This window comes from Chlamydomonas reinhardtii, chromosome 9 (assembly GCF_000002595.2).
Source record: "Chlamydomonas reinhardtii strain CC-503 cw92 mt+ chromosome 9, whole genome shotgun sequence".
Classification (NCBI taxonomy): domain Eukaryota; kingdom Viridiplantae; phylum Chlorophyta; class Chlorophyceae; order Chlamydomonadales; family Chlamydomonadaceae; genus Chlamydomonas; species Chlamydomonas reinhardtii.
Window position 1 is genome coordinate 6,931,207 of NC_057012.1, and position 27,139 is coordinate 6,958,345.

Sequence of the window (27,139 nt, forward strand, 5' to 3'; positions counted from 1 at the left end):
ATGCTGCATGGGGCCGCTGGTTGGGGCAGGTTGACGCGAAAAGCCGCCTGCAACAACCCGCACCCACAACACAGCGGAATGCAAGCACCCAATATCTAGACACGTCGTCAAACAACATAGAAGAGGGTTCGCAACGCAAGACACTGCGACCAACCAATATCGGGGCCAACCTTGCAAACAAGCCACCGCGGCACCAGCAAACGCCATCCAATGCATGTATGACATATTCTCAAGCCGAGTATAGTCAACCGAGAGTGCCGCTGGCAAGGATTTGGCACGGTCACAGTCGCCTCGCGCGCGCCTCCGCTGAGTTGCCCAGACCCAGGTGTGTCAATTGTTACTGTGCATGAAGCTTCGTAGCGCGCCCCAGGCTGCGCCAATGTGCTCGCGTGGTGGGCATACCCAGAAAGCGCGGGATGTCGCGGGGCTGCATGGTACTGTCTTGCTAGCACCACTCGCACAACACAACAACGCATTACCTCCACACAGTTCAAGTTGTACATAGTGTGCGAGCTTCATATCACGCTGTCGTCTACTGTGCAGGGCCTGACTGATTACACCTCGCTGCGCAGGCGATGACCCCAACTCGAACTGTGCGTTGAGTATTCTCCTCATTTTATCGTCGGTGATTATATAGCCGACATCTCGGGAGGCTCGCTTTGCTTCCCAGTTTCGTCGGGTGGAGTCCAGGAGACCAACATCTTGGTAGCCTGCCGTCGCTCGCTAAAAATGACAGCAGCGATATCGTATATGTCTGGCCCCGAGACGGGGAAGCCGGCGGCACTGTTACGCCTGCTTGGGCGCCCAAAGCCTGCGCTGCCGTTAGGCGCTCGCGCGGCGTCAGTCTCAGCGCCGATGGAGGATTCTTCAGCAATAGCAAGGCAGTCTGCATGCTTTGGTGCTTATGAATGCATCAACGCGGCACCGACACCGGAAGCGCCAACAGCCACAGCCAGCGGCGGCGCCGAGGCCATGGAAACCATGGACATGTCAGAACTCCCAGGAGCGCTGCCAGTGGGGGTGTGGGGCTCCAGCGCTTGGTGCACCTGCACCGGCCCGAAGACTCTGGCGCACGCGGCCGCAGACACCCCGGCAGCTTGCGGACCAGCTTGCGCACCAGCTTGCGCAGCAGCTTGCGCACTAGCTCTGGCACCAGCCCCACAGGCTGCAGCGGGAACGACGCGACTCGTAGCACTCCCAGAGCTGCCGGGCGGCCTGCAGGCAACGTCGTCGTCGTCGTCATCACCACCACCACCACCGACACAGGCACAGCCGCCGCTCTGGCCGGCAGCGCTGCCGGTGCGCTGCGTCGTGCAGCAGACCTCGCCGCCGCGGCCTACGCGCCCCGGCTTGGGCAGCAGCAGTGTCAGCAGCAACAGTAGCCGCGCTGGCGGCAGCCTGGCAGACCCGACGTCTCGCCACTGGCAGGGGCAAGGGCAGCGCTCGCCCTCGCCGCCCCGGCGGCAGCTGTCCCCGGGCCGCTGGCGCGCAGGCGCCACCGCGGGCCTCGGCGGTCCAGGCCTGAACGGCCGCGGCCATGCTGCTACCCCCTCCACGCCACCGCCGCAGCCACCGCCGCAGCCACCGCCGCACCACCCGCAGCAACAGCTTCACCAACAGTGCACACACTACATTGGCGGCGGTTCTCAAGGCGCCGGCAGCGCCGCCGTCCTGAACAGCATGACCAACCTGTTCAACTGCAGCAGCAACAATAAGCACAGCGGCTGTGCGAGTGACTCAGACTGGGACTCCGACTCGGACGCAGAGCGCTCGGGCGCAGGGCGGGCGGTGCGGCGGCGCCGGGCCGCGCCATGTGCGGGTGCTGGCGGCGGCGGCGGCGGCGGCGGCGGCTACACCTGCTGCTGTTGCGGTGCAAGCGGCGGCGCCTGTGCACCGGGCCTGCACGGCGCACTGACTACTTTGCAGTCGCAGCAGCCCCCCGCTGCCGCGCATGACCACCACCAGAACCAGCAGCAGCAGGCGCCGCCGGCGCTGCCCCCGGCGCTGCGGCAGAAGCCCAAGTCACGGCTGTGTGAGCAGGTGCAGGCGATGGTGAGTGAGAGCCTTACTGCCGCGCTCCGGCTGCATGGCCTGCAGCAGCAGCAGCAGCAGCAGCAGTCGCCCGCCTTCAATGCGGGCCGCGGAAGCGGCTGCGGCGCTAATGACAGCGGCGGCGGCGGAGCAGGCGGCGGCGGCGCGCTGGCATTCGGCGCTGTGTACAGCACGGGAACAGCAATGGGAATGGCCGGGGTGAAGGCGGTGGCGGCCGGCGGGCAGGGGTGGGGCCGAGAGGCGGCGCCGCGCCAGCGCAGCATTGGACTGACGCGGAAGCGGCTGCTTCAGTAGTCATGGTTAGCGCACGAACAGCACATGGATGGGAGAACCATGATATGGATTACGAATGACCGCAGGCGTTCACCATTCTTGAAAAGAACCGTAGTGCTGGCACCAAAAACTTCATGCTAAGCTTCCACAGCGTATGGTTGAAGTAAAATGGTTGAAGGACATTTGTGTACGGTAATGTAAATAGTAGATAGTACAGAGAGCTTCCCATTCTTAACTGTGGCGCGAGTGGGTGGCAAATTCTATTACGTGCGCCAGCCCATATGATTGCTTGCTTCTGACAGAATTGGGCTTGTTGCTTGGGCATTTGCAAACAGTGCCGAGGGCAGTGCGACTGTGGGACGATTCCTTTCAAGGCTGAGTAGAGAAAGGGGTTCAGAACATCTGGGGTGTAGTGACTCGCGGACGCTGTGCTATGTATATACCTCATATTGGACCGTGTGCGTCGCGTGTTTGGCGATGTTGGGACAACAAGGCTGCAGAGCCGTCGGCTGTCGTTGCGAGGCTGCAGTTGCTAACAGGGCAGGAGACAGCCCCAGGACAGCCCCGGGACAACCGGACAGACTTATTTCGGGCTAAGTAGACGCTTCAGTTCCTTCCCTGGGTGGCAGGTAGCGATTTTGACACGGTCTTGTGCAACGACACGAACTCTGTTATGAACGAGCGCCCTGCAATGGTGTGTCGTATTTGGGGAGTGGAGCGGAGCGGAGACGACGGGATGAGGCGGGTGCTGGTGTGGGTGCAGGACCTGAGACGAACTGATGCAGGGATCGGCGCTAGGGGCAGCTCAGAGGTACTTGTGAAGGGACCAGTACTAGGGGGCTCCGGATCCGGGCAGGCGGCGGGGAATGAGATGCGGCCGGAGGGGGATAGCTAGCACAACACGACACGAGCTGGACTGTTCGCCACACATTCACCACGGCACATTCATAATCTTTTTGTTGTTCACATCGGTCATACTTGCCTTTTGCCTACGTATGGGCAGCGCCGCTTTGGAACCCAACCACACATACCAAACCAGGTGATGAGCGAGGCTTTTATGGAGGAGTGGATTCTTGTGTGGCCCAGCCGAAGCAAGCATTCCTTCGGGAGGACGAGCTGGATCAGTAATGTGCATGATGGGCATCATCCACAAATGTGACACGTAAGGGTGTTCGCCCAGAGGTACATGTGTGCTGGTACCCAGCCAGGGGCCCATTGTACCTGACGTTGTAAGTTGCGTTCGACAGATTGTCGGCAAACCGCTGCACCATTGTCGGCCGTGCTGCCGGCCCAGGCCGGCCAAACCCGGCGTGTCAAACCGTACGGGGCGTACCAGCCATACCCCCGCCCCGCCTTCCGCCCTGGCCGCGTCTTGCATACCGGTATAGCCTGTAGTAAACCTTACGTCAGTCCGTGAACGATGGGGCGAAAGGAGCGGCGGCGACGGCGTTCGGGGCCGAGAGAACCGCCAGGATACGCGCGGATACAGCTCGTCCCACGCGAACCCGGCAGAGCTGGAAAGGATTTCGGCACATCCATTGATCTTTGTAACCTCAGTTCGTTGATTCGCGGGAAGGGCTTTCCTGCCGACACCTCCAGGCAGGGAAGCTGCCGGCTGGGGGCCTGAGACCCAGGAGACGCCGACCAGTGCAAGGCAGGCTCAACGGGGCCTCGCCCAGCGCCCCAGCAGCAGCAACAGAAGCGGTGGCAAGAGCAGCAGCACACGGTGCCCACTGCGGCCGTTGGTACCGTCAGGGCAGGGTCAGGGCTTGCATCTTCGGGAAGCGGCGTGGGGAAGCGGCAAGAAACGGGCCCTAATGCAAGCCCTGGGCGAGAAAGATTGGGCATTTCCGAGGTGCATTCTCGCCGCGTGGGGCTGCATACGGTCCCCGAATGTCGCCAAGTATCCCTTCCGGGGGGTTTGGGACATTTGTTTAGGACCCCTCGCAAGGGAAAAGTGGGCTGAGCCCACGCCACGCCTCCAGTCTGAGGCCGCAAGCGTCTACCTTATCTCCCGGGCATAGCCGGGGTCGGTTTGTACAGGCACGGCCCGCCATGCGTCAAGCCACGTCCCGCTGTCAAGCACAAGCACAGCATGCAATCAACCTCTCAGCAGGAAATCCTCTAGCCACAACATCCCGCGGCTGCGGCCTACCACATACTGAGCTGTGCTATGCTTGCCAGCAAAGGCCACTAACCAGACACCGGCCGGCCTCAACCTGCGCGCCTGCGCCGCTTTTTGGGCGACGCCGCGCTGTCCTCCTCCACGTGGCCTTGCTCGCCCCCTCCGCTGCGCACATGCACGCGGCAACTGCTGGGCCCAGGGCCCCTGCCGCCGGGAAACATGAAACACGGAGACATGCAACGAACGGCCGAGAGCGGTATCGCGAAGTGCTTGCTAGTGAATGCGAATGCAAGACGCCGTCGCGAGCTCCAGGCTAGGAAAGGGCGATGGTACAGGTAAAGCATGGCGAAGTCAAGGCGAGGTCCCGCTATTGTGTGGTCCAGGGGAGGTCCTCCCCTGGTGTGGTCATTCCTCGTGAAAACCGGAGCCCAGGGCCGGGGAGACCCTTGTAACTCCAACAAATGACAACGTCCTGCTGCTGTTGGGGTCCTGCACGCAACTTGTCACGACCATCTGCCGGTCGAATGGGCCGGGGTTAAACCCTGCTCTGCCGGTGACATGCACTGCCCGCATATTCGCATGACAAACTAGCGCTGCCACAGCAGGCTGAGGCCAGTCAGGTCACACCGGGGTTACACCGCTGCTGCGGGGATGGGACACAGCCAAGCAGGGTAAGCAGAGAAGCCCGGGCCTGTGTGGAGTGTGAGCTGGATTAGTGGGGCAAAGCCGCAAAGGGCATGTGACGTTGCCTATGATTGAGCAAGGGAAGCAGAAGCCCGGGGGCCTCGGGGGCGTCGACCGCGCCACGGGTAACTTGGGACGACGATTCACCCCGGTGGCGTGCGCGCCCAGGGAAAGCCTCACCCGGGTCTTGCCCAGTAGCATCAAACTGTCACCCCAGTGGCGTGATGGCGTCCCCATAGCAAGACGGAATCGGGGCCCGACAGCACTCCTGGCACGGCACGGCATGGCCATGGGTCAGGGCTCGGGCGTTGGGGGCGTTGGCCTGCGGATAATCCCGGGCCGGTGAGCTGGGAGTGCCCATATAATGCGAGCATGCCGTGACTTGGCATGCACCTATGCGACAGCTTCGGAGAGAGGGAAGGTGTGAGCAGGAGTCAAGCCGCTGTCAACCCGGGGCGCCGAGGGCTCGCCACCCGCGCGCGTGCCCTAACCGACAAAATATCCCGGTGTACCGGCAGTGAGCGCCTGCTTGGCAGTAAATGCCACATTTTGTATGCTTAAACGTTAGCAGCAGCCCCGGACGAGCGCAAGCCTGCGCAGCCATTTTGTCACGGCCGGCTCAGCTACGCGTCGGGGCCGCGTCGGCGTCTCAGGCCCCCAGCCGGCAGCTTCCCTGCCTGGAGGTGTCGGCAGAAATGCCCTTCCAAAGTCTCAACGAACTGAGGTTACAAAGATCAATGGATGTGCCGAAATCCTTGCCAGCTCTGCCGGGTTCGCGTGGGACGAGCTGTATCCGCGCGTATCCTGGCGGTTCTCTCGGCCCCGAACGCCGTCGCCGCCGCTCCTTTCGCCCCATCGCTCACGGACTGATGTAAGGTTTACTACAGGCTATGCAATGCGCGGCCAAGTCTGGGCGGAGGCGGTCCGGGGCGCGAGATAGCTCGAGCTCATTCTGTGATTCCCAAGACCTCACCTTGTTCGATTACTGGGCGTCCTATATTCACTGATATTTCTAAACATTCTTCCACGCTCTTAAACTCATTCCAAGCGTCCCAAACCTTCGTTCAACTAGCCCACAGTCCCATTTAGTTTGCGATTCTCGCGGTCGGCCGCGCGCTCCCCGCGCTCAATGGCCTTCGACGCCAGCGGCGCCCTCCAAAGCTGTTATGGAGCTAAGGAGGACGCGAACATGGACCCGGCAGCTGGCCTGGTGCCTCTGACGAGCTCTCTGATACCGCCCCTGCTGGCTCACGCCTTTGCGCTCCCGCAACTAGCCCAGGCACCCGCGCCCGCACAGTTGCAGCCTCAGGCCACAGCCCAGGGCTATTATGGCTCCATGCTCAGCCCAGCGCTTATGGGAGCGCTCGGCTATGCGACTGGCGCGTCTTACGCGCCGGTCCAGCAACAACAACCATCGCACCTCGCGAGCCTGCAGTATGGCTATCTGCACGCGCTTGCCACGGCAAGCCAGCAGCAACAGCAACAACAGCAGCAACAGCAGCATTCTGCTGCGGCTCTTCTGGCGCATGCACACAACGCAGCAGCCCTTGCGGCCGTGCGCGCTGGCCAGGCGACCTCATCGGCAATGTCACATCCACTTCCTCCGGCTGCATCTGCGGACACGGGCTCGGCTCGGGGGGCGGGACCCTCCGCGAGCGAGCCCGAGCGCGCTGCGTCGGCATCGGTCGCAACCAACTCGTCGGGTAGCGCGCTTCGGGGCTCTTCCGCCTCCTACGGCTCCGCAGCAGCAGCAGCGGCTTACGCACATCCACTAATGGGCCTATACGCCGCGCTGTCGCAGCAGCAGCAACAAGCGGCCGCTTACGGAGCCAGCCCGGCAAACAGCTATGGCGCGATGGCGCCTTTCACGACGCACCTCCACCCCGCGTACTACGCCCGGCCCCAGGACGCCGGTCAGGCAGCTGCCGCAGCGGCAGCCGCAGCCGCGGCTGCAGGAGCTTACGGATATGCGCAGCCCACAGGTAAGGGGGAAACGCGGGAGGAGGAGGAAGGGAAGTTAGGCATCCTATGCAGGAATGCGTGGAGCGCTGGTGCTTTCCCTCGGAACACGTCATGCCCCCCGCTTTCTCTCTCGACGCTCCGAAGCTGCCACAGCCCTTCGACTTCTTCTTCCTGTGACTTGCCCGTGCCATGCCTCTTGTAAATATCCAAGTTGCAGCAATGCCTCCGGGACTCCGCATCGTCTCGACACCGTTCCTCACCCATTCCTTCCTCTCGTCCTCTCTCCCACCTGCCCACCTCGTCCACAGCCTCGTACGGCAGTAGCTTTGGCCACCCCGCCAGCAGCTACGGCGGCGCGCCCTCCTCCATACTCGACTTCTCCTCCTCCCTGGCAGCAGCCTACCGGCCAGTGGCCATGCCCGCAATGCCGGCGGCCTCAGCCCTCGCCGCCGCCGCGGCGGTGGCGGCAGCGGCCGGCGCCATGCCGCAGACGTCTCAGTCCGTTGGCATGACGGGCGCGGTGGCGGCGGGCGGCGGCGCCAACGGTGCCGTCAGCAGCCTCGGCGGCGGCGCGGCGGGAATGATGGGGGAGGAGTATGCGGACGACGGCACCACGCGCGCCGTGAAGCGGCCGCGGCTGGTGTGGACGCCGCAGCTGCACCGCAAGTTTGAGAGCGCGGTGATCAAGTTGGGCGAGGACAAGGCCGTGCCCAAGACCATCATGCAGGTGTGTGTTGGGTACGTGCTGTGTTGTGCGGTGCCTCTTGGTTCCTGACCCGGTCTGTGCTTGCTTACCGCGGAATTCGCATGCTGTGCGCTGGCAATCGTGAAATGGGTCGAGGCTGGGCCCACGCGCCTGTGCTCCTGCTGCCGAACCGTGTAACCTTGCCCCTGCTCCAGAGCTGCGCCCCCTCTTGACTTGACGCCGCTAAACCCCGTGTGCCCATGCCTCCGCCCCCGCCTCAATACCAACAGGAGATGAACATTGACGGCCTCACTCGCGAGAATGTGGCCAGCCACCTGCAGAAGTACCGCATGATCAAGCGCCGCGACGTGACCGGCACCAGCAGTGACGGCGGCCGCGACTCCGGCACCACCGCCGCGCCCACCAGCGCCGGCACCGCCGCAGCCGCGCAGCGGCAGGCGCAGCAACAGCAGCAGCGCCCCTCTGACGGCGCCACCGCCGCCGATGGCACCGCCGGCTGCTCGCCGGCAGCCGTTAGCTCGCCAGCCGTGGCGGCGGCTGCGCCGCCATCAACAGCTGCTGCTGCCGCCACGCCCTCGGCGCCGCACAGTGCTCACAAGCCGTCCACGCATGGCCAGGGCAGTAGTGGCAGCGGCGGCAGCGGCTGTGGTGGTAGCGGCAGTGGCAGTGGTGGCCACGGCAGTGGCAGCTCAGCTCGCGCGGGCTCGAAACGGAGTGAGCCCGAGCCGCCGTCTCGGCCGACGCCTCAGCGTGCGGTGGCGGTGACGGAGGCCGCGCTGGCGTCGTCAGCGCATCCGGCTGGCAGTAGCGGCAGCGGCCGCAACAGCGCGGGCGGCAGTGCTGCCGCCGCCACTGCTGCGGCCGCGGGCAATGGCGTTGCGGTGATGGCGTGAGCCGCGCGGCGCCGTGGCGTGAGGCGTGGCTGTCGAGCTCTCGCAGTCTCTGGCAATGCGCTTCCGCGTGCTACTGCGTGTAGCAGGAGCAGCAGGAACACCGTTGAGCTCCTACGTCTTCTGTGTGACTCGCTACAGCTTATCAGCTGCCTGGCAGGAGTGGCAGGCCCTCGCCGCCAAGTAGGCAGGGCAGGGCAGGAGGGCCCTGGCGCGCGCGTGTTCCCCGCGCAGCGGCGGAGCGGCCTTGTGGGTTTAGGGAGATTGGTGTATTTGGAAGTGCAGCAATACTGCCTCGCGCTTTGTTTGACACGTAAGAGTTATGACCGTGTTCGTTTGCGCTTTTGCGGTTGCTGTCATGTAAAACGGCGTGCGGCAGGAACACAACCTATTTGTCAGTGCGTGTGCATACCTCATACAAGTTGGAATGCAACGCACGTCGGGGGTTCGCTAGAGGTCTGTCTTCGGTTTGAGGCCGGTTGAGGTCCACTAAGCAAGCATGCACGACATTATTATCGTTACACGAAGATGGCGAATCCCTGAAGACAGTTGTTACCTGATGATACACCACAGTGTCTATCCCCTCCCCGTTGACGAGGATTGCCGTGTTTGTGTATGTGTGCGGGGCGTGTGGCGCGAGCCGCGAGGGCGCAACAGTGTTGGTGGAAGGGCAGCAGCATCGCGCCCGCAGCTGCACGGGCGACACGTGTTTGCCCCCAGGTTTTTGAGGCACGATATAGGCTTGTTCCAACCCTCAACTGTTTGTTTGTTTATGCATTATTGTTGCATGGAGTAAGTGGCCTGGTCCTTCAATGACCGACAGAAGAAGCAATTTGAAGGCAGCGCGGCCAGTGGGGCCGGCCCTATGTGGGGCCATAGCAATCACAGCCGGTGTCAAACACGGCTGATGGTGCCACGCCGGCTCTGCGGCGCGTGTGACGCAGCATTGTTTGCAGGTGATGCGGATGGCTCATTCCCTCCGTTCTCGAGTCGAGAACGTCCCACCGGGAGTTTGACTCGGCGGGCGTGGTGAAGACTCTTTCAGCGTTTCACAAGAGGGCGCGGTGCAGTGACGAGTGACATGAGGACATGACACATTGTGAGTAGGGGCCTCGCCGTAAGCTGGCCGGTGGGGGCGGCCTATCGCATGGGCGGAGAGAAGCGCCGCGTGTTGTGGCACGTACCGCCCGCACGCGGCTCGCCCGTGCCTGCAGCACCACTATCGCTTCCCAGCAAATCTTACTGCTGTGTGTAGCCTGGTGGGGCGCAGGGCTCTGGACCGATGGACGTCCGTCTCTTGACGTTCCGATCTAGCTGCTTAGATTGATTGATGCGGAGAGGCGCGTGTAGGGAGTGTAGGCACCTGGCGAGCGGGTGCTGGGGTTGGGTACGGCGGGGAGCCGCATTGGCCTCCCGCTCGCCCGCAACCCCGGCACGCCTGCGCCTAAAGGGCCTAGCCCAACCCAACCCTTGGGTCGCCGGCACTGTTGTCAAAGTATTGAGGCTGGTGGTTGCTGCTGGACTTCAACTTGGTCAAAGCTGATACGCAGAGAGAGCGCTGCGAATGTGGCACCACAGGCCCATCACACGCCGTAACCTATACCGTACGTTTAGTAGAGAGAAGTGAAGGCCCCGGGTTCCTCCTTGCTGATAAGGGTGTGATGCGTGTGTCCTGGCTTCTTCAGGGCCCGTGCACGTCTCGTCGTTTGTGGCTATTCATGTGTTCTTGTGGACGACGAGCGATGGCGGGACACAAATGGAACGTCACGTTGGTAATCGTTTAGATATTCCATTGGTGGCTGCCCCTGCTTTGAAGAACGAGTCTTGGCCTGTAACGGCTAGACACGGAGATGCAAGCAAGGGACCCTGCCGTACAAACGGCGTAACGAAACTGAACTCGCCAGAAGTGAACACGCACGCACAAGGAGAACACGCAGCGGCTGTTTTAGACTTAAACAACGTCTTGCGTTTGCTATCAATGAACGCAGTCGGGTTTCGATGCATGTATCTTGGCGCCGCCGCACACGCCACATACAAATGCGGGGCTTGAGTACCCTAGAGTGGAAGTTGCGTGGGGCGCACTTGGCTCGGCCCGGCCATACAATTGCATTTCCTCGCCACCTGCGGCTGTAGGCATCGACACTGGTCAAGGCACGGACACGGGCGCGAAGTTACCGGCTGGCGGTTGCGTGCTTGCAGCCATCCTTTGGTGCCTACTGATGCAGTGGAGTTGCCCGCTGTGATTGCAGGGGGTAAAGCCGGTGTGCCGGCAATAGGTATGTGTGTGTAGGTGTTGTGGGTAGGTAGAAGCAGTGCAGCGGTCAATTGCGCCCGTGCCCCAAGAATTGAACTGGACAACTTCCGCTTGGGAAGGGAGTAGCATTGCCTGGTGTGTTCCCCTGAAAGCGTGCTCGCATTCATTCACGAGGTGGTCCCGCTCGCGTCGTGCCTTTGGCCTTGGAACAGCGCGGTCCGTGTTGCAAACGTGGGGACGCAGCACTGTACACAGCACTGTAAGTCTGCATCAGCCACGTCTGATGTGCCGGAGAAGCAGCAGCTGGCGAGGGAAGTGTTGGAACTGTGGAAAGGGCGGCGAGTGCAGCTCTCCATGTTTTCCCGGGGCGCAGATCCGTAGCTAGGCCTTGCAGCCCGCGACACGGACAGGCAAGCGGACAGGCGGTGTGATAGCGGATGTTTTGCATCTTATTACTCGCTTGGGAGGGCCAAACCAGTGCGAAACACGAGTTGCTAGTTGCCTACCGTACGCACACCAGCAGGCCTGCGCGTCGTGGGGCTCCGGCCGAGACAGGTACCCCCAGCCCCCAGGGGCTTCTTGGGCATATGCACCATTTCCGCACACCAGCCTTGTTTCCGTAATGCCGTCCGCTCCTTGCCAATGCACATCCAGCCTCACTACCTAACCCATAATCCAGCCCCCACGCCCGCCGCCACCCGAGCCGCCGCCGCCGCTGCCACCGCCCTTGCCTCTCCCGCCCCTGCCGCCCACACCTCCACGTCCACCTCCCCTTCCGCCCCGACCTCCACCCACGCCGCGCCCGCCTCCGCCTGCACCCTTGCCGCCTGCGCCCTTGCTGCCCGCAGCTTTCTTCTTGCTCACTCCGCCGCCCTGCACAGGTGGCGCGCCGCGCCCGCCACCGCCGCCACGCCCGCCGCCTGCTCTACCACCACCACGCGCCTTCCCGCCTGGTGCCGCCTGCTGCTGCTGCTGCTGCTTCTTGGGCTGCTTGGCGGCTTTGCCTTTCTGCTTGCCGCCGCCGCCGCCCCCAGCCCCACCGCCAGCCCCGCCGCCGCCACCGCGGCCAGAACTGGCGCCTCGGCGGCTGCCCCTGCCGCCGCTGCCCCTCGGCCGCCCGGCGCCTGCTGCCTCCTCCATTCCTTCCTCCGGGTAGTGCCGCTGGTGTTGATACTGGTACTGGTGTTGCTGATAGTGCTCACCCTGGCCCTGGCCCTCGAACTGGTGTGGGTGCTGGTGTGGGCGCTGGTGTGGGTGCTGGTGTGGGTGCTGGTGTGGGCGCTGGTCCTGCCCCTGCAAGCTCTGAAACCACTGCGGCAGCTCCTTGCCCCCCGCGGCCGCGCCGTCCCCGTCCCCGTCCCCTTCCACCACCACGGCGCTGCCTCGCTGCTGCCGCTTGCGGCCGCTGCCTCCGGCACGGGGGCTGGCAAGCCGCGCCGGCGCCTGCGCCTGATCGCGGGCCTGCAGCTCCCCAGGCGGCTCCACCTGTTGGTAGCGGAACCGGTGCCCCGGGTACGGCTCAGGCGACGGCGGCGGCGGCAGCAGCTGCTGCTGCTCTCCCGCACCCCCCGCTGCAGCTGCCGCCGCCGCCGCCGCTGCACCACCGCCTGCTGCGCCGGGCGCTCCGCCGCCGCCACCTGCACCCCTATCCTGCGCCTGCTGCTGCCGCCGGTCGCTTGCCTCCTGCAGCTGCCGCGCCCGAGTCGCCGCCTTGTTATCGCGGCGCCGCTCGCGAGCCGCGTCTATCTTGAGCTGCCGCGCCGTCTTCTTTTCGGCCTTGGCCTTCTTGGCTTTCTTCTTCTTCTCAGCTTGCTTCTGCTGCTTCTGCGCCTGCTGTTGCTTATTGCCGCCCTTTCCGGGCCCTTGGCCCTGCTGCAGCTGCTGCGCCCGTTCCTGCTCGTCCATCTGCTCCCACTCCCACTCCCGCTGCCGTTGTTCGCGCTCCCACTCCTGCTCCTCCTGCTGCTCCCGCTCCTCTGCGCCCGCCGCCTGCCGCGCCCGCCTGCGCTCCTGCCGTTCGGCCGCACGAGCCTTCTCCTCACGCACCAGCTTCCGCTTCTCCCCGCGCGTAGGGAATATCTTCCCCCTCACCCTCACGCCGCCGCCGGCAGCCCTGCCTCGGCCGCCCCTGCCTGCGCCGCTGTCCCAACCACGGCCCACGTCGTCATACTCCTCCTCCTCCTCCTCTGCTAGCTCCCCCCAGTCCTCCTGTCCTTCCGGGTAGTCGCGGCTGCGGCTGCGGCTGTGGCCCGTGCCGCGCTGCGCCGCGTTGCTCATGTGCTGCGCGTGCGCCGACCTGCAGGGGCGGCCAGGTGAGGCGAGGCGAGGCGTGGTGAGGCGAGGCGAGGTGAGGTGAGGCGTGGTGAGGCGTGATGAGGTGAGGTGTGATGAGGTGAGGCGAGGCGTGATGAGGTGAGGCGTGATGAGGCGAGGCGTGGTGATGTGAGGCGTGGCAGCTGGGAGGCGGGGAGTTTGCCGCCCATGTTAGACGGAGTAAGTCACGGGTGTGCGAGGGTGTACGGGAAAGGGGGCCCACGGCATGTGGGTCATCCGTGAGGCGGGGAAAGGAGCCCGGTCTGCATGGGGCGCAGCAGTGCCCCCCGCCGGCCATTCCGTCACAGTCTCACAGCACACCGCCGCACGGCACACAGCCCCCCTCCCGATGATGTACAAAAGCGCAACTGCTTCCTTACGGGATTGCTTCAGAGTTAACCCCCTCCCGAACCTCAGCATGTAGCCGCCCAGCCGCTCCCAAACCTGGAACATGGAGCATCCATACGCTCCCGAGCTTGTCGGAAAACACACACGCACTCACCGCGCCTGCCCCATCTCCGCCGACCGGCACAGCGCCAGCTCGGTGTCCAACACACAGCCCAGCAGCGGAAACACCGCCGCCACCCCGCCACCGCGGCCGCCGGCGCCAGGTTGGGTTTGGCGGCGGCGGCGGCCCGCCAGTGCCAGGCGCATTGCGATCAGCGCCGCCTCCGGCAGCCGCCGCCGCTGCTGCGAGCCCTCTGGCGGTAGGTTGTATTCGAGCGCGAGCAGGTCCGCACTCTCGCCCTCCTCGCCGCCGCCATCGCCGTCGCCGCCGCCGTCGCCGTCCTCGCTGTCCGGGAAGACGATTTGCCGAGACCCCGCCGCCGCCCCTGCCGTCTGCGGCCGCGCCCTTACGCCACCGCCAGACCCCCCACCTCCTCCTCCTCCTGCTGCTGCTCCTGACGTCGCGATTGCGTTGGCGGCCCCTGCAGCTGCGCGCTGCAGCTGTGCCGCGGCGCGGGAGAAAGCTCCCAACACGCCGCGTATGTTGAAGCTTCCGGCGCACACGTCCCGCCCGGGCTGCTGCGGGTCCTCCACTGAAAGCAACGCACCCTGGCCGCCACCACCGCCGCCACCACCTCTGAAATGGTGGTCATCGTATTCGTCTTCACACTCGTCATCCTCATATTCGTCTTCGTTGTCGTTGTGGCGGGCGGCGGCGGTGCCGCGGCCAAAGTAGCGCTGGCGGCGCCACTTACTTGGCTTGACGCACACGCCGCCGCGCAGGATGCTCACAGCCTCACAGCGCGTGTCCAGCACTTGCCCGTACCTGCATGCACATAGGGGAGTAGTGCGTGTGCGTGTGTGTGTGTGTGTGTTAAACAAAGGCAGAGTACAGGTAAAGTATGTCTCGCAGAGCACAACAAAGGACGTAACAGGAACTAATGCACGATTGCACGGCATCGAACCCTTTCCCTCGTGCTCATGTCCAAAACACACACACACACACACACACGCACGCACCGTGACAGGAAGCCCACCAGCAGCTCCCCGAGGTCCGCCCCCGAGCCCGGGTCGCAACGCGGCAGGGCCCGAAGGTACGACAGCTGAGCCGTACACAGCCCTCCAACCGCCGCCGCCGCCGCCAACGACGCCGCCACCTTGCCGAAGGGTGCAGACCGAGAGCCGCCAGCAGCGCCGCCGCCGCCGCCGCCGCCGCGCCGCGGCGGCGGAGACACGATGTCCGCCGCCGCCGAAACCGCCGCGGCGGCCGCCTCCGCAATAAGCACCAACTCGTCTTCCTCTGCATGCTGTTGCTGCCCCCGATGCTCCGGATCCAAATTTGCATCCGGATCCGCCGTAGGCCACTCGGCCGGACTGCCGCCGCGCACGTTGTCCTGGCCCTCCTCCTCCTCCTGTTTGTCGTCGTCCCCATCATCGTGGTCGGCACCATATGCAGGGCTGCCACTTCCCGCGCCGCCGCGCCGCCTCCGCCCCTGCTGGTCCTGCTCCTTCTGCGGCGGCGGCGCCCCCGCCGCCACCGCAACTGGTGATCCCCCGGCCGCAGCATGGCCGCCGCCGCCTCCTCCTCCGACCTCCACGTCCTCGTCTTCCTCGATCTCAAAATGGAGATCCAGATCCAACTCCTCATCATCCATGCCCTCCCCATCCTCATCACCACACACCCACTCCTCCTCCTCCTGCTCTTGAGCCGCTGCCTCCTCCTCCTTCGCCTGCTGCTCCTGCCGCTGCAGGGCGCCTGCCTCCGCCTCCTCCGCCCACACCTCCTCCGCTGACGCATACTCCTCCTTGTCCTCCTCCTCCCCTCCGGCCTCGCCTCCCACGTCCGCCGCCCTCCGGCGCCGCCGCTTCGCCAGCGGCCCCGCGCCCCTGCCTCCCACCGCTGCCTCGCCCCGCCGAGAACCCCCGGTGACGAGCGCGGCCGAGGCATCGAATCCCTCACACTGCAAATGCGCCAGCGCCATGTTCACCAGGCAGTAGGACGACAGGCCGCCCGTGAACACCTCGTTCAGCCCGCACTCCTTGAGCAGCGCCTGAGGGGGTCAGGGGCGAGGGTGCAGGAATGATCAGTGGGGCTAGGGGGCTAGGGTTGCAGGGGGGAGAGATATGCAAGGTGTGGAGGTGCGTCATCGGTGCATATCATGACAACAGATGCGCTGCCGTTGCGGTTACACACGTGGCCCTCACACGGTGCCCACACGCCCGACCGGTCAAACCCCACCGATCTGACCTACAAACCCCCACCCCCGCCACCAGCCCACCTTGGCAACCAGGCACAGCGGCCGCAGCGCCGGCAGCGCCGCCACCGCCCTCTGCACCAGCGCCACCGCCGCCGCGCCGTTGGCGGCGCCGATGGATATGTCGGCAGGCAGGCGGGTCGGCGGGCCGCGGCCGGACGGGCCTGACAGCAGCAGCTCCGTCTTGATGATGGGGACCTGTGCGTGTATTGTGTGTGTGTGTGTGTGCATGTGTGAGCATGTGTGTATGTGTGTAATTGCGTTTGTGTGTTGATGTGAGTGGTGATGTGGGGCCCCGGGTCTCAGCCAACCCAGGGTCCCACACAAGTACGATGTCAAAGCGTCAAGCTCACTCGACCCCCGTCAACGGAGCCGCACACACGCACAACCGCACACACGCCTACCTTGGCCTTGATGAGCGAATGCGACCGGATGGCGCCCGAGGCACGCAGTCGCCGCGCCAGCGCATCCAGGGCCCGTGTGGCCGCAGCCTTGCCGCCATGCTTGCCGCCCTTGCCCTGCGCGTCAGAGAGGTTGGGTCGGTGCGAGTCCGCACGTCAGAGCGGGCATCACCGGGTATCATCGGGCATCATCGGGCATCATCGGGCATCATCGGGCACGCGGGTGCTCCATGCAGCGGATGAAGGTGTGTTGCAAAGATTGGTACAGAGAAGTGTAGCGAGGTAGACAGCAGGGGGGGTCAGCGGCTGCCCCACGCGGGTGCGCTCGGGTCCGTCAGGCGCTCGATGACTGATGACTGATGAGCCAAACCACAACCACACAAGCAGCACAGCGGTCGCATGCGGTCGCATGCCGCCCTATGCCGCCCCACACACCAGCCCGAAGCATGCCCACCCACCTTTACCTACCCAGCCCATCCCACCCACCCAAGTGACCATGCCCATCCCAGCCCACCTTGCCCTTGCCAAAGCCCTCCGCCGCCCCCGTGAAGCTGGGCAGCTGCGCCCCCAGAACCACCAGGTCCAGATCCGAGCCGGGCAGCGCCAGACCCGCGGCCTGCGGGGACAGCAGCAGGCGGAAGCAGGTGGCGGCAGGGACAGCAGGCGCAGCAGGCGGCCGGTGGCAGCGACAGCAGCAGGCGTCGTCAGGCAGCGGCAGGCAGCAGCCAGGGAGGGCAGAGGGGGAGGAGGCGGGGATGAGGACAAGGAGACCAGGGAGGCGAGGAGGCAGGCAGGCTGGGGGGAGGCAGGCGAGTAGTCCTAGAGGCACGCAGGTGACCAAGGCAAGTGCGGACACGTCGGCATGGCTTCCCGTACCGAGCAACGCTCCCACCCGTTCCACTTGACATGCAGCACCCACGCCCCTCCGCAACCCCGCCCCCAAATCCCACACGGGGGACATGCCGAGTCCAGGGCGGGAGGGGGCCAAAACACAAACCAGACTGCGCGACCCTTGTCATCACGCGCAACACGTGCCCCAATCTCCCGATGTGACCACCGCACACACACACACACACACACACACACACACACACACACACACACACACACGCACACACCTGCGACCCAAACAGCACGACACGCGCCCCCGGCCACAGCGCCGCCGCCGCCGCCTGCACCGCCGCCACCGCGTCACTCAGCGCCGCCAGCTCGGAGGCGCCCGGGCAGCAGGCGGCGGCGAAGGCCGCCACCTCCTCATGCAGCGCCGAGTACGGCCGCCGGCCGTGCTGGTGTGGGTGCTGCTGCCGGTGCGGGTGCGGTTGGGGAGAGGCGGTTGAGGTTGGTGGTGGGGAGGTTGAGGTGGGGGCTGGCTCGGGCTGGGCGGGCGTGAGGCGCCAAGGCCGGCCGTAGAGCGGCGCCGCGCCGGGAGGCCCCGGTGTGTGCGTGCGCGTCTGCTGGGTGGGGATGGGGTTCGCACCGGTGCCGGCTGCAGCCGCAGTCCCGAGGGCCTCGGATCTGGAGCGCTTGTGGCCTGAGGCTGTGGCGGCGGCGTCGGGCGCGGGTGCGGGAGCTGGCGTGGGTGCCGGTGCGGGTGCGGGTGCGGATCGCTGAGCCCCGCCCGCATGCTTGTCGCCACTCTGCCCCCGTACAGCGGGCCGCTCCTGATCTAGCTGCTGCTGCTGCTGCTGCTGCTGCTTTCGCTCCTGCTGCTGAAGTTGCTGCGCCTGTTCCTGTTGCTTCCGCTCCTGCCGCTCCTGCCGCTGCTGGTGCCGCTGCTCCGTGTCCCCAGCCGCAGCCCCGCCCGCGCCCTGAGGGACCACCGCACGTTGTGGGATGGGGAGTGAAGGGGCGGAGGGAGGTGAGCGGAGCGTTTCGTTACTGCGGCATTGTCCGGGAACACAGCCCGCGCACCATGTCTGCCTGTTGCCTTCCCACCGTCGCGCAATGCGGCTCACACTTCTCATCGCTCAGTGCCGTCTCTGTGCCATTGCTGGCATGCTACACATCCGCATCGCCACTTTCCTACCTGTCCCTTTCTGTCGCTTCTTTCCTGTTAAGCACTGGCAGTGCTACCACAGGGCTGCGATACCCAAGAAAGTACCCAGCGTGCCGCCCCCAGGCTTCGGCCACAACAAACCCTGCCTGAACTATGCTTCATTCCCGAGATTCCCGACCAAACAACGAGCTTCAGAACCAGTGCCGCACACTTTCTGTTCCACACGTGATGCGCCTCAGCTTCACCCATGACCAGCCCTTCACTCACACACCTGTGCTGCCTCCGCACCCGCCTTCGGCTGCTCCCGCTCTCCCCGCCGCGACCGCTTGCGGCCGCGCTCTTCCTCCTCTCTCCCATCATTCTCCACCGCCGGCATCGCAGCCGCAGCCGCCGCCGCAGCCGCTGCCGCCGCCGCGCCTGACGGCATCGCCGCCGCCACCTCCACATCATACTCCAGCTCCTCCTCCTCCTCTCCCTCTCCCTCTCCTTCCTCCTCCTCTTCCTCCTCCTGCGGCGCCGCCCACTGCGGGTGTGCTGACGTGGCGGCCGCCCACCCCTCCGCATCCAGCGCCTCCCCGGCCGCCAGGGAGCGGAAGGCCTCGCGCGCCAGGTGCAGCGGCGGCAGCTGCGCGGCCGAGTAGCTGTGGGGCAGGGGGCAGTGCAGCAGCAGCGGCGTCAGCAGCGGCATTGTGGGCCACGTTTTAAAGTGGGGAGTGCGGAGCGAGCGGGTGGTGCCTACTCTAGGCGAGCGCGTGCGCGCGCTTCTGCGGCTTACGTGATGCTGGCAGTTGCGGCGCGCCGGCGCCCCTTCCGCTGCGCCCCTGTTCGCTGCACGTCATCTGCTTCCCATGACCCCTCCAAACCCCGGCCCCCAGCCCCCAGCCTCCCCAGTCCCCTGCCTCCATCCCCCCTTGTTTCATTGGGCTCGAGCACATAACCCGCCCCCCCCCCCTGCCTCGGGCGCCGCCTCACCGGACTTGGGCCTGCCGGCAGAAGTGCGGCCGCAGCAGCCCCTGCGCCTGGACCCCGCCCCCGCCTTCTCCCTGTGCCTCACAGCCAGCAGCAGCACCAGCGCCCTCGCCCTCGCCTTGGGCCTCCGCCGCGCCCGCATCGCCCGCGCCTGCAGGCCCCTCGCCCGCAGCCCCCTCGCCGCCATGTCCACTCCCGCCTCCGCCTCCGCCTCCGCCGCCTCCGCCGCTGAGTCGCCTCAGCAGCAGCTCGTGTGCGGCCAGGCAGGTGTACAGCGCGGGGGTCAGGTCCTGCACCAGCGGCGTCACCTGCGTGGCGTGTTGCGTGTGTGTATTGTTTGGGTTGTGTTTGTGTTTGTGCCGTTCTACATCGTGAGCGCTGATACGGTACCGGTAACACGGCCTGCACCCAGCCCTGCCCTTACCCCGCCTCCCAATGCCCCTGGCCCTCCCCAGTCCCTCCCAGTCCCTCCCAGTCCCTCCCAGTCCCTCCCAGTCCCTCCCAGTCCCTCCCTATCCCTCCCAATCCCTCCCAATCCCTCCCAGTCCCTCCCAGTCCCTCCCAGTCCCTCCCAGTCCCTCCCAGTCCCTCCCAATCCCTCCCAATCCCTCCCAGTCCCTCCCAGTCCCTCCCAATGCCTCCCAATCCCTCCCAGTCCCTCCAACTCCCTCCTTCCCCCCCCCCTCCCTCCCCCCCAGTCCTTCTCACCTCCTGCACGTTGACTCCGCCCGCCGCCACCAGGTCCCGCACACACTGCGCCGCCAGGTCCTGAAGCACACCCACCAGCGCCAGCGGCACGCCCGAGGCAGTGCGCGGCTCCCACGCCGGCCGCTGCTGAGGCGGCGGCACCTGCTGCTGCTCCTGCGGGGTCTGCTCCGCCGCGGCAGCGGGCGCAGCAGCTTCGCTGCCAGGCCCTCCGCTGCCACCGCCGCCGCTGCCACCCTCCTTCTCCACCGCCGCCGCCACCGCCGCTGCCTCCGCCTGGTCAGCCGCCGCTGGCGCGCCGCCCTCCTGCTGGTTGCCCTGCTGGCAATGGTGCTCCGGATCCTGGTCCTGGCCCTCGCGGCGGCGCTGCTTCTGATGCCGGCGGTCGCGGCGGTTGGGCCGGGGGCCGCGGGCGGCGATGTAGGCGCGAAGCCCGGCGGGGAAGCAGTCCTGTTGGGCGAGGGTTGAGGAACGTGGCGTGGTGGAAAACACACGTGGGCAGCTTGGCAGGAGTTTAAGACGCGAGACTTCAGAAAGGCACAGCCACGCTGACCTGGGAGCCAACCCGTACAAGATCGGCAACCGCTCGCATGCCTCAAATTCCATCAAAACACCATGCGGAGCAGTCCAGCGACTGTTGCGATGAATTCCCGTAAACTCCCCAAACAAACACTACTCCTGCGCATACCCCATCCGGGCCAGCACAACAGCCGTGCCCGCAACACCCTCCGGCCAGTGCCGCCCCCCCTCCCCGCCCATACGCCCCGCCCCCACCTCTGGCCGTCGCCCGGACCCTGCCGCCTGCTCCGCCTCCGCCTCTGCCCCTTCTGCTGCCGCCGCCGCCGCCCCGGCTGCCGGCTGTTGTGCGACCTGGTCCGCCTCCACCACCACTGCCGGCTCTGGTCTGGTCTGGTCCACGTCTGCTACTGCTGCTGCTGCTGCCGCCGTCGGGACGTATCTCAGCATGAAGTTGGGTCCGGGCCGCGGCAGGGGGGCGATGAGCCCGGCCAGCAGTGCGCCGTGGATGGCCTCGTGAGAGCACTCGCGGCGCAGCTGCGGGGAGGCGTCCGGGGGTGGGTTGCAAAGGTGGTTTGGGAAAGCGGGGCAGGATGCACGAATGGAGACTGCAGACGAAGTCGTTACCAAATGAGTGGCCGTCCGGGCGGCCGCGCTCCTCCTCTCGAGGGTGGATGAGTGAGCCGCATGATAATGCACACGCACGCACACGCACCGCAATCGTCTTAGCTACCACTGAAAGGATGACCGCCTCACCGTAAAGGCATCGAAGCCGCCGAATGTGGCCCACCGCGCCGTCATCAGCTGACACACCTGCACACCGCACCAGCAGCGCACAGCAGCGCGTAGCAGCGCAGCGTGAACGACGTCAAGCATTGAATCTGTCCGAGTGGTGTTGCTGCATGGTTGCATCCGGGTTTGTGTTTTGAGACGGGCTTCATATCAGGCAGAGGCGCGCCCGGGCTGGCAGTGTGAGAACTGTGCAAGCTCCTCACACACATTCTCGCACACTCGCGCTACCACAACGTGTGCTTCCAACCCCCCCTTTAACCCCCATCACCTTCCCCGGTCGCGTGCCACTCCGTCACCAAGCATAGGCCACGCTCTCCTCCTCGCTCTATTGCATTGGGCTCGGTTTAGTTTGGGCTGGCATCTACAACCCCACGCCCACCACGAACCCACGCCTAAGTCCGCACCTGCGTGTGACAGGCGCTGCCCCGCAGCACCTCATCCGCCGCCGCCACACACGCCACCACCGCCAGCCGCACCTGCAGCAGAGGGGGAGTTACATTCATGATCATTTAAGAAGTGAAGGCGTAGCCAGGGGAGGGGGAGAGGGGGGATTTATATTCATGATTATTTAATAAGTGAAGGCGGAGTACAGGAGTAGGGAGGGAGAGGGGAAGAGGAGGGTGACAACAGCCAAGGGGGGTGAAGGTTGCGACCCTATGCTGAAGGTGGGTGTATCACAGCCAAGCTGATATCCGGTAGCCAGCGCCCCACACCCACACCCTAACCAACCCATCCAGCACGCCTGGCCCGGCCCGGGCCCCTTTTACCCCCCTTTAAGCTACGCCCTCCTCCTCGCTCTATTGCGTTGAGTTCGGGCTAGTTTGGGCTGGAATCTACAACGCTCCGCACACAAAGCTCCCCACCACCACCACCACCACCACCACCACCACCACCACCACCACCACCACCACACACCCCGCCACGGCCTCACCCGGGGGTCCGCCATCGCCTCCTCCTCCCGCCACCGCTCCGCCGCCTCCCGCAGGTTCTTGGCCTCCCACCGGTCACACGACGCCGCCGCACCCGGCCGCAGCGCGTACCCCGCCACCAGCCGCAGCAGCTCCCCCGCACCCGCCGCCCCCTGCTGCTGCTGGTCCTGCTGCTGCTGGTCCTGCTGCTGTTGGTGTTGGTGCTGGTGCTGCCGCGTCGCACCGCCTGCTCCGTCCACCGTCGCCAGCGCTGCCGCCGCCCACCTCGGCAGTCCGTCCGGCGCCACCCCCTCATCCAACACCCCTGCTCCTGCTCCTACAGCTCCTCCTGCCCCTCCTCCTCCCTCTCCCTCGGCACCACCGCGGCCGCCCGCCGCCGCCGCCGCCACGCCCGCCGTCATAGCCGCCGCCAGCTCGGCCTTGGCCTTCTGCTTCTTACGGATGCTGGGCTCGGCCCGGACCAACGCCGCAGCAGCCACAGCATCTAACAGTGAGCCGCCGCCAGGGCCGAAGCCGCCCTCCGGCTCAGGTGTCACAACGTCACTGCACGGTGGTGTTGTGTCCAGTGCATTGCGGCGTTGCGGTGCGGTGTGCGCGTAAATACGTGCGTAGCAGCCACGCGCCGGCATCCACCACCAAGCGCGCCCGACCCAGTACTCAGAAACGCGGAGCGCTCGCCTCGCGCAGCGCAGTAGTCGGCACTCCCCGGTCCCCCGCCACCACCTCAGCCGCTGCCCCGCCCCACCGCCGCCTCCACGGCCCCCTCACCTGTGCACGCCGCGTGTGCCCGTGTTGTTGGCCTCGGGTCGGGGCCGGTGCAGTGCGCACACGCGGCCGCTGATGGCGGCGCTGTGGTCGCGCAAGTCCAACGTACGGTCCTGTGACAGCGCAAAAACACACACACGTGCACATGCACGTGCACGCGCTTTCAGACGCACTGTTTGCTGCGGCCGTTTTGTAGGGGAATCACTATGTCCCCTCCCCTCCCCTCTGCCCTCCCCTCTGCCCTCCCCTCTGCCCTGCCCTGCCCTGCCCTGCCCTGCCCTGCCCTGCCCTGCCCTGCCCTGCCCTGCCCTGCCCTGCCCTGCCCTCCCCCCCCCCCGCGCCCTCCCCTCTCCCCCTCCCCACCTGTGTGACGGGCAGCGCCATCAGCTCCCGCACCAGGGCCAGCCACACGCCCACGCCCTCGTCGGCGGCCGACTCCCAGGTGGGCAGGCACAGCAGGTTGGCGACCTCGCCTGCAGAGGATGGGTGGGCGGGCGGCGAGGGGCGGGTGGAGCGGCGGGGGAATGGTGGGGTGGTGGGGTGGAGGCGGGGGAATGGTGGGATGGTGGGGGTGGTGGGGTGAAAGGGATTGGCGTAAGGCGGGCGGCAGGCATGCAGCACGTTCCGCTCAGTAGCAGACCTGTTGTAGGTTCCGCTGACCGCCCCAATTTGTCACTCCCAATATGTCACTCCCCCACCGCTCCAACCATCACCCAGCGACCGCTGCCCCCCCCCCCTGGACGTCGGCACTTTATGCTTGGACTTTCTCACACCCCGTCTTGCAAGGACATCTACACCCACCACCAACCCCACCCTAAACCCCGGTATACTCCAACCTCCAACCATCCTTGCCCTCTCACCCCAGCCCCGCCCCTACCGCCTCCCTCCAACCCCCCCCCCCCCCCAAAACCCACTACCCTGCCTGTGCTCCGCTCGTTTCAGTTGGTTTGGTTTAGTTTGGGCTGGTACTTACAACCCCCCAAACCCACCACCCACCGGGGGCGCTCTTGCGCGCCTCGTTGTCCAGCAGCAACACACGCCCCAGCGCCAGCCCGTGCGCCGCCAGCGGCTTCACTGTGTCCCACTCCTTGCCGCCCTCGCGCTGCTGCCACCCCGGGTCGGGCGCGCAGTGGTCGCGGTGAAGCACGCGCGTGAGCAGCACCCGCACGTCGACGTACGCGTGGCTGCCCGGGTTGTAGCTGCCGTGGTGGCTGTAGCTGCCGTGGTGGCTGTAGCCGGGCTGGCTGTAGCTGTAGCTGGGGTGGTGCTGCTGGCTGTAGCTGTGATGGTGCTGGTGCTGGTTGCCGTGGGTGCGGCTGTAGCTGCCGTGGCCGCTGCTGCTGCTGGTGTTGTTATTCGTGGGGGCCGCGCCGCCCTCTGCCGCCGCCGCTGCACTGGTGGCGGCTGCCTGGCCACCTGCACCCGTGGCCACTGCGCCTGCCGCCTTGCCGCCCCTCGCCTGGGCGCCCCCGCCCGCCTCCGCCTCCGCCTCCGCCATGTCAGCATCGCCGCCGCCACCGCCGCCGCCGCCATCGCCGCCGTCCAGGTCAATCTCGGACGGGTCCGCGGCTGCGGTGGCCTCTGCAGCCGCCGCCGTGGCCTCCGCCACAGCCCGGGCTGCCGCCGCGGCCGCCTCCGCCTCCATTGCCGCCGCCTCCTGCGCCGCCGCCAGCGCGCGGCTCTCCTCCTGCGGCGCACACATACACACACACGGTGACACTATGGCTGCCACCAGCCTACCACCAGCCTGCCACCGAAACAGATTGAATCATACACGCCCGGAAGCTCACACCCACGCCAGACACCCACGCCCACCAACCACACCCACCACAAACCATTAATCCCCCCCGACCCTCCCCGTGCCTCAACCCGCAATGGTTTATCATAGGATTGGAGTGAACTACTCCCCAGCCCCCTCCCCACACACATTCAGCGCCTGCAGCCCCGGGCTCCTGCCCGCCGCCCTCACACCCACCCACACACATACACACACGGGTTCCCCAACCCCCGACCCCACCGCTCACTCCCCCCTTCGTCTGCAGTCTTCAGTGCATCCTGTACCAAATTTCCATCCATCTTTGAACCCCCCACCTGCAGCGCCGCCAGCTTCTGGCTCCTGTCCGCGCCCTCATACACCCACATTCACACCCACGCCACACCCACAATCACACACACACACACACACACGCACTCGGGTTCCCCTACCCCCGACTCCACCAACTCCCCCCCTCCCCACCTGCAGCGCCGCCAGCTCCTGGCTGCGCCCCGCCGCCCTCAGCTCCGTCACCAGCCGGGAGCCCAGGGAGGCCAGGGCGCGGGCGGCCGTCCAGTGCGTGGCGCTGGTGTACACGCCTTCGAGGGGGAGGAGAGGGGATTGCAAGGTTAAGGCCATGGGAGCAGGGTGAGAAGGGCATTGGGATTTGGGAACAAGGAGGGGGAGGGGGAGAGGGCGGGGGTGCAGGTACAGGTGGGTGGTGTGGTGTGGAAAAGCACAAGCGAAGAAATTACGCAGGGGCGTGTGAAGCTGTGTTAAGGAGCACAAGGAAAGATACACGCGCAGGACAGTGCATGCGATGCAGTTCAAGACTTCAAGTGAAGCTGTGCATGTGTGTGTGTAGACGGGTGGACAGGCGCACGGACAGATGGCAGCGGATGGGCGGGGCGGGTTGTTTGCATCGCCCCCTCTGAACTAAGGGCACGGTGCTAAGTGTCAGAACTCAGGCGGGGGAATGTGGTGCTGCGTAACGCACCCAGGCGGTAGCTACGCCGCAGCTCCAGCAGCGCGGCCACCCCAGGCCGAGCCCGGAAGTTTCGGCGCCTGAAGCGTGAGGAGCCGGCGTGGCCGCCCCAGCCCCGGCCGCCGCCGCCGCCGCCGCCTCCCTCGCGTGCCGTCTCGCGTTCCGCGTACTTGGACTCCTCCACAAGCACGCCTGCGTAAGTGCGTGGTTGTTTGTACGGCGTGCACGGGGTTTGAGTCCATGTACATAACATGTGCACATGGCATGTTCGGCACGCGGCCATGTACGACACAGCGTGTCCGGCACCTGCAAAGCGCCAGGTATTTGGCTGCCCCCAAGGAGTCCGCTGCACACCCCAAGGCAGCGTAGCAGAAACAACGAGCAACGCGCCCAGTCAACGCACCGTTTAAGTCAAATAACAGCCAGGGCCGGGGGTCATCGTCATCATCTGCCATGGCAGCGGGCACGCCGGCACCTGCTCCTGCTACTGCTGCGCCCGAACTGCCGGCAGTAGCAGCGGCGGCGGCGGCACCGCCGCTGCTGCCGCCGGGCGCGTGCCCGGCCACAGCCTCGCGCATAGTCTGGTCACCTGTCGCATATACATGTGCGTCTACAGCACCTGTAGCTGTCGAAGCCGGTTGGGTGGTACGGTCTCCCCTCGCTGAGGCTGGCGCTGGCTGCCCTCCACCCTCCTGCTTCATGCTGCCTGACGCCAAAGCCTCAAGGCTCAAGCCTTACAACGCAAGTACTTCGGTGGACTGCATCACCAAGTCACCTGTCACATAGAGCGTGGTGAGCCACGGATGCCGGGCAAGTGGTTATGCGGGTGGCGACTGGGCGAGATTTCCGAGAGAGCGTGCGTGTGCGGTGGCCTCCGGGCGCCCGGCTTGGAGCGTTGACCCCCCAGCCCAGACTCGCACCACCCCTCTCGCCGCACCGCGCACTCAAATCCCTCCACTTATTGTAGCAAAGAGCGCACACTCCCGCATAACGGCTGACCGGGAGCCGGCAGAGCCGTCGCCTCAACGAAAGTGCAATCAGCAAGTTCAAGCGCCGAGGCCCTTCAACAGCAACTAAAACTCTCTATGAGCTTAAAATCACTAGATGTAGCAGGCATGGGGCTCACCAAGAGTCCAGGCAGCCCCCAGGTTGACCAGCTCGTCGGCGGCGTCCAAGAAGCCGGGTTGCATTAATGGATGTATTTGAATTCGCTGATAACAAAATGTTGGCGAAAGCGTTTGTCGAGTAGGCCGAACGGTGCACAAAACAGGTTCGACACTGGAATCACAGCTGCACAGAAGCCTGCGTTAGGATTTATATGTTTTTGATCTGCTTAGCGTGTTCTTCGGTTCCAGGTCGGGAAAGGC

General features: G+C 65.7%; 3 protein-coding genes across 4 annotated transcripts; 2 read left to right on the top strand and 1 right to left on the bottom strand.

Annotated features, from left to right (window-relative positions):
* Positions 1-93: 93 nt before the first annotated feature.
* CHLRE_09g410400v5 (uncharacterized protein) lies at positions 94-3,570 on the top strand. The gene is made up of 2 exons (XM_043066258.1): positions 94-325; positions 573-3,570. The coding sequence occupies exon 2, from the start codon at positions 730-732 to the stop codon at positions 2,344-2,346; it is 1,617 nt and encodes a 538-aa protein (XP_042921554.1). The 5' UTR covers positions 94-325; positions 573-729; the 3' UTR covers positions 2,347-3,570.
* A 2,595-nt stretch (positions 3,571-6,165) lies between these two features.
* Positions 6,166-11,221, top strand: CHLRE_09g410450v5 (uncharacterized protein). The gene is made up of 3 exons (XM_001696643.2): positions 6,166-7,116; positions 7,405-7,823; positions 8,072-11,221. Exons 1-3 carry the CDS (start codon positions 6,264-6,266, stop codon positions 8,693-8,695), a joined length of 1,896 nt encoding a protein of 631 aa, XP_001696695.2. The 5' UTR covers positions 6,166-6,263; the 3' UTR covers positions 8,696-11,221.
* A 156-nt stretch (positions 11,222-11,377) lies between these two features.
* On the bottom strand, positions 11,378-27,093 carry CHLRE_09g410500v5 (uncharacterized protein). Of its 2 annotated transcripts, XM_043066259.1 has the most exons (22): positions 26,899-27,093; positions 26,176-26,547; positions 25,785-25,964; positions 25,271-25,386; positions 25,126-25,161; positions 24,031-24,721; positions 23,398-23,507; positions 23,038-23,147; positions 22,272-22,812; positions 21,745-21,816; positions 21,305-21,361; positions 20,807-21,085; positions 20,036-20,482; positions 19,331-19,635; positions 18,630-18,999; positions 17,481-18,170; positions 16,877-16,978; positions 16,366-16,479; positions 15,986-16,159; positions 14,727-15,757; positions 13,762-14,532; positions 11,378-13,242 (listed from the first exon to the last, which is right to left on the bottom strand). In XM_043066259.1, exons 2-22 carry the CDS (start codon positions 26,471-26,473, stop codon positions 11,610-11,612), a joined length of 8,127 nt encoding a protein of 2,708 aa, XP_042921556.1. In that variant the 5' UTR covers positions 26,474-26,547; positions 26,899-27,093; the 3' UTR covers positions 11,378-11,609. The 2 variants fall into 2 exon arrangements, with proteins under 2 accessions (XP_042921556.1, XP_042921555.1); XM_043066260.1 differs by lacking the exon at positions 25,126-25,161.
* Between the last annotated feature and the right edge of the window lie 46 nt (positions 27,094-27,139).

Coding starts and splice junctions, on each gene's coding strand:
- CHLRE_09g410400v5 (XM_043066258.1), top strand. CDS start 730: ATGACAGCAGCGATATCGTATATGTCTGGCCCCGAGACGGGGAAGCCG.
- CHLRE_09g410450v5 (XM_001696643.2), top strand. CDS start 6,264: ATGGCCTTCGACGCCAGCGGCGCCCTCCAAAGCTGTTATGGAGCTAAG. Junction 7,117..7,404: donor CGGATATGCGCAGCCCACAG/GTAAGGGGGAAA, acceptor CCTCGTCCACAG/CCTCGTACGGCAGTAGCTTT. Junction 7,824..8,071: donor TGCCCAAGACCATCATGCAG/GTGTGTGTTGGG, acceptor CAATACCAACAG/GAGATGAACATTGACGGCCT.
- CHLRE_09g410500v5 (XM_043066259.1), bottom strand. CDS start 26,473: ATGAAGCAGGAGGGTGGAGGGCAGCCAGCGCCAGCCTCAGCGAGGGGA. Junction 25,965..26,175: donor GCTGTTATTTGACTTAAACG/GTGCGTTGACTG, acceptor GCACTTACGCAG/GCGTGCTTGTGGAGGAGTCC. Junction 22,813..23,037: donor GGCACACGCGGCGTGCACAG/GTGAGGGGGCCG, acceptor ACCACCGTGCAG/TGACGTTGTGACACCTGAGC.